The following is a 10,287-nucleotide window of genomic DNA, read 5'->3' as shown; positions in this document are numbered from 1 at the left end:
AATTTCATATAAAAAATACTCATGGAAAACCATATATTGATAGTAAATTAATTATTATTATTTTTTTTATAAAGATAAAGATGATTATACTTATAAATTTTTATGGGTATTTTTTAAATATAATATTAAGTGTGAATATATATTTTTTTTAAAAATTTCTAATGAAATTTTATAAAATTTTAAAGTATTTTTTAAACATATTTTGAGATTTAAAAAAAGAAAATTAAAAGTATTTTAAAAATAAATCACAAAGTTTTAGGAATATTTTTTTATTAATTTAGCCTCGAATTTAATTTTAATCATTAGATTAATTAATTTTTTTTAAATTTTGATGACGTCATTTTTTAAAAAAATGTGAAATCTCTTTAATATTATTTAAAGTTAAAAAAAAAACAATTTAAACTATATTATATTAATAGATTAAAAATAGAATAAAAAAATGACAGGGCAGGGGCAAGCGACCGAACCGGCCGCCGGGTCTCACCGAGTCTGGACCGTCAAAGACAGCGGAGACGACAGGAGGAAAAAAAAAAAAAAAAAAAAAAAAAAAAAAAAAAAAAAGAAAAAAAAAGAAAAAGGCAAAGGAAATCACGTGCCAAGTGCCACGTATCAAAAACGACGTTACGGTTTAACCACATCATTCCATTTCTATCCTTGCAAGTCGTCCCCACAGCTCAAACTCTCCGATGAAGAACGTGCCGTCTCTTCTTTTCTCTACAACAACGGTAACAACAAAAGGTGATAAAAAAGCTAGAAAGATTCATCTTCTCTTCTAAATTCTCTCCTAAGAATCGATTTTCTTGCTCGCAATCATTGGATCTGAATTGCGTAACCTTCCCGACGCTTCTTCCGGCGCCGACGCGATGAGGGAGACGCTCGAGAGGCATCCGAGTTCGTCCTTGAGTTCCTCCGAAGTTGATGTAAGCATCGAGCGTGATGCGAGGAGGGAGAATGGTAGTGGTAGTGGTAGCGATGCAATGGTTAGCAGGGAAGCTGGAATTGAAGATGATGTTACTCCGAAAAGTAATAGTGGAGATGGCTCTCCAGGTTTGTAGGTTGTTGCTTTGACAATTTCGCTTGCTGCTTGCATGTTTTATGGTTTTTATTTTGTTTGCTCAATGTTGCTTGTTAGGACTCTGCTGATGGATCTGTTGTGTACATTTTTTTGGTTAGAAGAACTCGATAAGCTTATTAATTGATATGGATGTTAGGCCGTAAGGCCGTAATCTTTGGTAGGAGGGTTGGGAGTGAGCTTGTGGTTGTGTTCTACTCTGTTACTTCATGTGCATTACTTGTTTTACGAATTTTGTTGTTGTCGGCGTTGTACTCCGGTTTATCTCTTGCCTTGACTGTTACCGATGGGAGCGCAGGATGTTGCGGATCCTCTCATCCATTTGTTGAACTGACTCCAATTATATATTATCCAATAACATTATTCAGAAACTCATTTGATTCTAGTTTATTTGGTAGAGCGATAGAAACTGGTTGAGGGAAAGAAACACTACTTTGGATCGGATTCTGAAAGTTGATTCATACTTGAAGTTAAAGGTTTTAGATGTTTGCTTGGATTGTGTTTGTAGTTTCTTTGTAATTTTATTGGATTTCTTCGTTCCCACTTTTTTAGAGTTTGTATCTTTTGAACATTAGTCTCTTTTCATTTTTTTTTCCAGTGAAAAGTTCTATTTCTTGTTAAAGAAAAGGGGTTTTGGCTATTGATCAGTGGGTCTGAGATGAATGTAACTTGACTTTGCAAATGCTAGAAAGTAGATAGCAAGGTTAAATTTGTCAAAAGAAAAAAAAAAAAAAAAAAAAAAAGNAGGAACAAAGAAAAAAGAAAAAAAATTTATAGACTTAAGGCCTATCTTGTGACTGGCCTGTATAAGATTATTGCAGACTTTAGGTCTATAAGTTTGGTGACTAGCCTGTATAAGAACATTGAAAATTTTAGTTGAGAGACTTAGGAAAGTGCTCCCAAGTACTATTTCAAATGCCATAGGAGATATTATCATGGATAGGCCGATTTTAGATCAATTTTTGACTGCGAATGAAACCATAGGGCGCTTCGGGGTGAGGAAGAAGGAAGAAGTGATCCTCAAGATTGATTTTGAGAAAGTTTTTGGCCATGTGAACCGGAGTTTCCTATAAGGTCTTGTGCAATAAAAGTTTTTGGTTCAAGTGGAGAGTCTGGATTTAAAATTGCGTTTGGTTGGGGAAACTTTCCATCTTCGTCAATGGATGTCTCCAGGGGAAGATTTTTTCGATGAGAGGTCATAGGCGAGGTGATCCTATTTCTCCCCTTCTATTTAATCTGGTGGTGGGCGATTTTAGCCAGTTAGTGTATGTTGGAGTGGATAAGGGGGTGGTGGAGGGTTTTTATTGTGGGATCTGATGGAGTTCAATTATCGCACCTTCAATTCGATGATGACACTTTTTATTTTTATTTTTATTTGATCTGAGAAGGACAATATCCTTAGGAATCTCAATGGTTTACTGTCCTTCTTTGAAGCTATTTCAGGTTTAAAAATTAATCGTTGGAAGAGTACTATTCTTGGAGTGAATTGTGAGGTTGCTAAATTGAATTACTGGGCCTCTTTTGTGGGGCGTGAAGTTCAGTTAGCTTCTTGAGTCCTCCTCTTAGGGGGAGGGGGAGGGGGAGAGGGAGGAAGAGGAGGAGGAGGACATGGGCTTATATTGGGAACCTGCAATTATGTAATGAGGCTCCCTTGAGGAAATGGTTGTGGCGGCTATTTGGAGCCTGGTACTTAGTGGCTTTGGGTTATCCTTTGTTCTCTCAATTCGTTAAGTGCTCTATTGGAGATGGATCAAATACCTATTTTTGGATGAATTATGGGTGGAGAGAAACCCACGTGTTCCTTGTTCCATTATCTGATAAGAGGTTACACTCGGTGGCCAATGTCTTGCCTTCCTCCAATAGTTCTTCTTCTTTGACCCTAGATTTTCTGTCAGGTGCTTTTTGATTGTGAGACTTGTAAGGTTTTTTAGTATTTTCTTCTTTTTTTTCTAACCAGGTTACTCGTCTTGGGAGAAGGGATTCTAGATCTTGGGTTTTGAAGCCCTCTTAGGGCTTTTTTCAATAGTAATTTCTTTTTTCCGGATTCTTTGCCCCTTTCTCCCCCTTAAGGTGTCCCTATGGTTTCCTTTATTTGGAAGGTTTGAATTCCTTAGAAAGTGAAAAAAATTTCTTGGAAAGTTTTGTACGGGAAAATGAACACTCAAGATTGTATCTAGAGGCTTTCCTCCATGTGTTGCAGCCTCAATGGTGTGCCTTTGTAAGAATCAGGAGGGGATCTTGACGGTTTACTATGACATTGTGATTTTTTCACCATAGTGTGGAATAAGTTCTTTAGGACCTTTGGGATTGGGCTAGCTTGTAATTGAGGATGTTGTTTGATGTTTGAGGAGGTTATCTTGCATCCTCCTTTTCATGAAAAAGGAAAGGTTCTTTGGTAGTCTTGTGTTTTTTTCTCTTTATTGTGGGGCATTTAGCATGAGAGAAATAGTAAAATTTTCCATTAGGTGGAACGGTGTGGAGAGGATCTTTGGAATACGATTAACTTTTTCTTTTTTGGATTATGACCCTTACTATACTTAGGCGTGGAGAGGTTTTGTTTTTGTTTTTTTTTTATTTTTATTTTTATTTTTACGATCTTTNAGTCTTCAAGTCACTTTGATAGTTCATCTCTTCAAAGGGAAATCTAAATCCTTGTGGCTAAATTTGATTAGAAGGCTCCTATGAACTACCTTGCTAAAGAGAAACAACAAAGCCTTCAATGGAAAGGAAAGAATTTCTCCTATTTATTTTATCTTATTTTGCATAATGCAGTCCCTTTGTGTGGTAATTCTCTGGTTGGGACGTTGTGATACTGCCCACCACCCCGTGACATCTATTCGAGGAAAATGCTTGAGATCTTAAGCAATCGCATTACCTTGATAGTCGCATACTTGGGCTGCAGATGTGGGCGGGATTGTTAATTGTGACAAGCTACAAGGCAGGCAACTGTGTTGGGGGCGTCTCCATGATTCGGTAGCCTCTTGATCAACCAACTTGTCAAGCGCCTCTGCCACCCCTTCCCCTCTCGTTGGGTCATGACATATGTACACCCACAACTCCCATTGTGCAGGGAGAGAGTGGATGTCGAGTGGAGCCTAAGGTTGACTTGCTTTGACAATGCTCACATAGCTATTTAGTAGCTTGATTTTTCGAAAAAGTTACTTAGTGGTATTTGTGCCAATTGGAGAGAATTTTAGTAACCCCTCTTACCCTTTTGTAAATTTAATTACATCAACGAAGTGATTTTATTTCCATCCCCCCAAAGAGGATGAAAATTGCCTGATTAAGAAGGAATGCATCATTTTCAAGATAAGACTTCGAGAAAGCTTGTGATTTGATGAGTTGAGATTTTTTGACAGGATGTCATGAAAAAAAGGCTTTGGTTCAAATGAAGAACATAGGTCTGAAATTGTTTGCGGTTACCTAGTTGGTGGAAAGATGTATGCACATTTTAACACTTATTTGGCTCTTAATTCAAATTTATTTTTGGTAGGACTCTTTATTTTAAAATTTGTAATTGATTAAAATTTATTATGTAAACATTCTTTATTTTTTATTATTAACACACATTTCGGGTTCTTATGTGAAGTCTTTGTAGGCCTCTTGGCTTGGTCTCCTTTTTGTTTTCATAATGAATCTTGGTTTTTTATCCAAAGAAGAAAAAGAGTTAAATTGGACGCATGATAACCCTACCCAACATTCAGTTCATTGAAATTAGGAAGAGGCTTATTGTGTCAACTTTTTTATTTCTCAAGGCAGTGGTACCAGAACCCAGCATCTTGAAAAATCAAGGTTCCTTCCAATCAAATCTATGTTTTCCTTTCTGGTTCCAGGACTAAAAGTTGTCCAAGTTGGATTTTTGTAAAATTTTGTGGAAAGCTACCACTCCCAAAACGTGTGAAGTGTTCTTATGGGGTTATCTGTTTAGGTGGGATCAAGAGAAGCGATAAGGTGTGACACGGGAATCTGTGTACGTCCCTCCAAATCAATTGGTGCTGTTCTTTTAAGTTTTTTCTGGGAAGGTTGGTAGATAGTTCTTTAGAAGAAGTTCGGGAGGGGTGGGGTTTAGCGCCTCTTTATGGGCGTACTTTGTATATCCCTCTATAATTATCTGCTCAATTCTTTTAGATTGGAGCCTGTTCTTGTAGCTAGTAGAGGTTTTTTTTTTTTGTGGTCTTGTTTTTTTTGTATGCTCTTGTATATTCTTTCATTTTTCTCGATGAAAGCTTGGTATTAAAAAAAATTTGTTTATCTCTGTTAAAGACGGGTGCAAATTTTTTTGTTTCTTTGATAAGAGACAATTTCATTGATGAGTGAAATTTACAAGAGGGATGTATAATCCATGATGTTTACAAAAGACCTTCCCAATTTGCAACGAGGGAGGTATTTGTAGAAAGTAAAAATGTTAGACAGTTTACACCAAGATATAGCTTGGTAAACAACATTGTCGAAAAGTTTTGTGTAGGTTTGTGTCGTTTCTGCAAATATTCTCTGATTTCTTTCTTTCCACATATTCCAAAAGAAAGTCATGATGAGGTTTTTCCATAGTAGGGCTTTTGCGTTCTTGAAAGGGTGGTACGTTAAGGTCATATCCAAAAAATCCTTTACCTCCCTAGGAAATGTGAGATGCCATCCAAATATATTAAGAATCGTTGTCCAAAAATTTTGAGTGTATGTGCATTGCATAAACAAGTGACTTTGTGATTCGTTTTCTTTCTTGCATAGTGGACACCAATTTGGAGAGAGAGTGATGTAAGGCATTCTTTTTTGAAGATTTTCACTTGTGCTGATCGCTTTATGTGCTATTTCCCCGGGGAAGAACTTCACCTTTTTTAGGTTGATGTCCTTTCCATATTGTCTTTTCTAGCGTGAGATTTATTGTTTCTACTTTTTCCCCATGTCCATCAATTTGTAAAGATTGATCATGTCAATGATTCTACATGCAACCTAAACTACATAGAATTGAAAAGCAACTTAGTCATTGGCCAAAGAAAGCATAAATGTTCTTTCCAAGTCTACTTACAAATACAAGGCTTTATACAACGTCAAAATGAAAACTATTAAAAATGAAAACTATTAAAGACATTCCAAGAGTTGAAACATTCCTACTTTATTGCCATAATTAACCATTATGTAAATGTAACCTAAAGTAAATAAAAAGTCTTAAAATACATTAATGAAATATCACAACTCTAAATTATGATCCACCCAAAATTTATAACAATGAAACTTCATTCTTCTTCAATGTGACATGAATTGAAACATTTTTTTGATAATTTTGACAACATTTTCTTCACATCTTCCTTAAGCTTATATTGCATGATTGATGTGTTGGTTCATATCAAGAAACTATGCTTCATGTTGCTTAAGAATCAAGATTGATTAAAGAACTGGCATAAATGATTTTTTTTCCTAATTCAGGTATCTCTGGCAAGACTCTTCTTAAAGTCAACACCATGCCAATACAAAAATCAAATATTGACCAGTTGGAATCTGATTTGAGCCAGCCTAAATTGGAAAGATCAAAGACTGAGGTGCACAAACAGAAGTTTCTTGCTGAAGAGGCAGCTAAAATTTTTGATGACAATATTTCTGCTCATAGAAAGGTATTATACTTCGGAAACAAATTATCTTGCCTAACGTAAGGTATAATGCAGTTTATAATTTAGTCTTGCAGGGCTCCACCTAGATGTTTTATATTGTTCTCTTTTTCCTCTTTATTTTTCTTTAAACATAATTTCATTTAGATAGCTCTTTTTAGGTTTATTGGAAGATATCTATTTGGTGCAAATGATGAATTTTAATTAATTCCCTATAAATCAGCTTCTCCTTGATTATTGAATCTAACGGACCTCGTCTAGATGCTTTATAAGCTTGCAGTATAATATACCTCCTATGCTATGTATATTCTTCTTTTGTCCAGAGGATTCCTCACTCTCGAAAAATTTATTCAACTGAAATGGAGAAATAGGATATTATAACCGATCTTGAAAGAACAAAGTCTTGGAAATTAATATTAATCCCAGACAAAGCTGCTGGATATTTAAAGACAAATGTAACGAATCAGTATTATATCAAGAAAAAAAAAAAAAAAATGCGAGGTCGCTGGAAGATGCGAAAATTCCGGCGACTATTGGAATTTTCAGATCCCACATGACCACGACCTCGCGGAACGCCCTAGACTCCTTCCCTCCTCCAGCCTTTAGCCAACACCTCAGACCACCTGCATAGAGGAAGAAAAGAAAAGAAAAATCGAGAGAGAGAAAGAAACCTGAAGTTTTTTGGCAATGATAAACCTCAACCCCGACGCCTAAACCTGAGACGCCTGCGCTGTTGTGGCTCACCCTGCTGCTGTCACGTGTCACCCAGCGGCGCAAGCAGCCATTCGGCTCGGTGGCTTTCCAGCGGCTCCTGGCAGCTTTCTGAACTGTTCAGCTTGGCTTTTCCAGTTTTAGCCTGGTTTATACCGTTCGACCCTCCCGAACCTATTTTCAGTCCCGATTAAGGTAATTAAGGCCGTTTTAGTGCCGTATTTCACAATTATTAGTTGGATTAAAAATTAAATTGTGAAATACTAACGAAAGGCGTGATAGGACACGAACCCTGACAATCTTTGGAGCAGCTCTCGAGGAACGAGAACTTACGTAATTAAACTAGGGAGTAGTCCGGCAAAGGCCAACCAAGTAAATGACCTTACTATAGGATAGACTAGAAATTGTATGAATTAATTTACGGCGTATGAGCTATGAAGCATGATGATGTACGTGAGCTATATTACGATGTATGATGTACTTGATATATTTGATGGCGTTATGATGAGTATGATGATTGCATGACGTTTATTTTAATTTGTTGATATTTTTCATATTAAGCATGCTGATGAGTGCCATATCAGTACATAGGCCACAAATAGAAATTTTTTGTCCAATCTTTTAAAGTCACTTTGAGGTTGAGGAAAGGTGGTACATCAATAGGGATTAAAGTCACTTTGAAACTTGTTAAGAACCAAATAGAAATTTCGAACCTCAAGGACCGAAGTAATTTGTCCAATTTTTTTAATACCAGGCACACATTCATGTTAATTGCGTAAAATTCCTTGAGTAAGTTTTCCTAGTCTAACTTTTTAAACCTGTACAGCTGAAATTGTTAAACAGAATAGCGACAGTGAAAGATGATGGAACTGTGGAATTTGAAATCCCTGTAGACGTTGCAGCACCTCTTGGCATTGGTCCAAAGGAAGTCTCTCATGATATTATTGAAGAAGAACCTCTTGAAGCAACAGACCTCCAAGATATTCCACCTTTGCAAATAGTAATGCTTATTGTTGGAACACGTGGAGATGTACAGCCATTTGTAGCAATCGGAAAGCGTCTACAGGTATGTAAGCTTCTATGAGTATCCCTTTTATTTCGTTTGCTAAACTATTTACTTCCAAACATGTTTGGAGCATTTCAGCAATCGTTTTTAGTCACCTCCGACCTTTTGGTGGTTTCCTCTTGCTCTGTACTTTGCTTTATTTCACCTCTTTTAAGAGTTTGTTTTGTTATTTTTTTTATTATATCAATGAGAAAGTTGAAGTTTTACTGGAGAATAAAAAAAGGAAGGTAAGGTCTCATTCTAATAGTCCAGATTCTCACAGGGAAGGTAATAAAAATATAAGTCTACTGAGAAAGGAAGCCCACTCTCAATTTCTCTGTCTCTAAATTGTTGGATAGTTTTAAAAAAATGAGTAGATTGATTCCAGAATCTCTAAGGCTTTTCAGAATCAGCAAATTTATAAAGCATCTTAGAATAATTTCCAATCTCAAGGGTAGATGGTATCAAAGTCATGCCCTTAACTTAGCCATGTCAACAGAATCCTCAAATGTCGAACAAAAAAGTTGTGAGCCTCGAAGATGTAGTCAAAAGTGACTCAAGGGTGTACTTTGTTAAAGGACTCCAAAGAAGGAGTCAAGCCTTGATTAAGGGGAGGCTGTTCGAGAGTTCCATAGGCCTTAGAGGAGACTCTGTAGTGTACTTTGTTTGAGGGGAGGATTGTTGGAAGGGAGTTCCACATTGGCCAATTTAGGGAATGATCATCTCTATTGGTATGAGGCCTTTTGGGGAAGCCCAAAACAAAGCCATGGAGCTTATGCTCAAAGCGGACAATATCATACTATTGTCGAGAGTCGTGATTCTTAACAAAGATGAAATATTAATACTCAACTTTTTGGTGGTCACTTCTGCAAAGACAAGAAGAGTGTCTTTTAGGTGTTGTGGCATCTTTTGCTATTCTTGGCCGGAAAGAAATTGAAAATTATTCCAAGGGGTAGAGACTTCTTAAAAGGAAGCGTGAGATCTCATTTTATTTTTGTAGGCTGATTGTAGGCTTCTTTATCCATTTTATATACACTTACCATATTTCGACGATCATAGTCAATTTGAGAGTCCATTTATAACTTAAGGGTTTTTTGAAACTTGTAACACCTGCTCATAGATAGCTCGATTCACAGGAGTTACCACTGACCTAGACCATTTACCTCGAAAAACCAGTTATAAAACCATAACATTTTCATACATAACAAGTAAAACATGTAAATCCAGTATTTTTACAACACAAAAATAACCCGAGTAAGTTTTCAATAGCGAAAGTACATATACATAAGAACAAACTACTGGGAACGTTTCCGTGAAATTCGTTTCCCGTATGATTATATTTGATATTTTATTATAAGGAAAATATTAGATATTTGCCTTATTATCATGGGTATCTTTCCATTTATTGTTATTTCCATTTATTACTATTTCCATATTCTTGTAATTTATTTGATTATAAATAAGATAACTTTCACACCTAAATGGAGCAGTGGATTAATCAAACATTCACAATTTTTATTCAACATTTTTGAAGTAATTTGTTCTCATGGGCAATTACAATGATTGCAGGATTATGGTCATCGTGTTAGACTTGCTACTCATTCAAATTTCAAGGAGTTTGTTTTAACTGCTGGGCTGGAGTTTTTTGCTCTTGGTGGAGATCCTAAGATTCTTGCTGGCTGTGAGTTCACCTCTATATTTTTAAGTTTGATGGCCTATGCTTTAACATCTTTCTTAGCTCACAAATGAGATAAATCAGAGGTCATAGAAATTAAATTTGAACCATCACAAATGAGATAATGATTGGGGAATGACTAGTTTGTTGTCGACGTGTTCTACGAAATGAAAAAATAAGTATT

The 10,287-nt window shown here is 36.1% G+C and overlaps 1 protein-coding gene and 1 long non-coding RNA gene across 3 annotated transcripts in view; one reads left to right on the top strand and one right to left on the bottom strand.

The window, feature by feature from the left end:
- The first annotated feature begins 654 nt into the window (after positions 1-654).
- The window catches only part of LOC111811360 (sterol 3-beta-glucosyltransferase UGT80A2-like), a 22,905-nt gene continuing 13,272 nt past the window's right edge, over positions 655-10,287 (top strand). The window contains exons 1-4 of one of the 2 annotated variants that reach the window (XM_023698170.1): positions 655-1,047; positions 6,494-6,678; positions 8,210-8,449; positions 9,998-10,109. In XM_023698170.1, coding sequence (XP_023553938.1) covers positions 864-1,047; positions 6,494-6,678; positions 8,210-8,449; positions 9,998-10,109 — 721 coding nt within the window. In that variant the 5' untranslated portion in view covers positions 655-863. Of the gene's footprint in view, positions 1,056-6,493; positions 6,679-8,209; positions 8,450-9,997; positions 10,110-10,287 lie in introns of both variants that reach the window. The other variant, XM_023698171.1, reaches the window with a different exon arrangement.
- The window catches only part of LOC111811362, a 24,684-nt gene continuing 19,661 nt past the window's right edge, over positions 5,265-10,287 (bottom strand). Inside the window, exons 3-4 of the long non-coding RNA XR_002817534.1 lie at positions 6,020-6,024; positions 5,265-5,276 (exon numbers count right to left, since the gene is read on the bottom strand). This is a non-coding gene — a long non-coding RNA (uncharacterized LOC111811362). The remainder of the gene's footprint in view (positions 5,277-6,019; positions 6,025-10,287) is intronic.

The sequence above is a fragment of the Cucurbita pepo genome, chromosome LG15 (genome assembly GCF_002806865.2).
Source record: "Cucurbita pepo subsp. pepo cultivar mu-cu-16 chromosome LG15, ASM280686v2, whole genome shotgun sequence".
Lineage (NCBI taxonomy): Eukaryota > Viridiplantae > Streptophyta > Magnoliopsida > Cucurbitales > Cucurbitaceae > Cucurbita > Cucurbita pepo.
The sequence above is the reverse complement of the archived record's forward strand: the minus strand, read 5'-3'. Positions and strand labels throughout refer to the sequence as shown.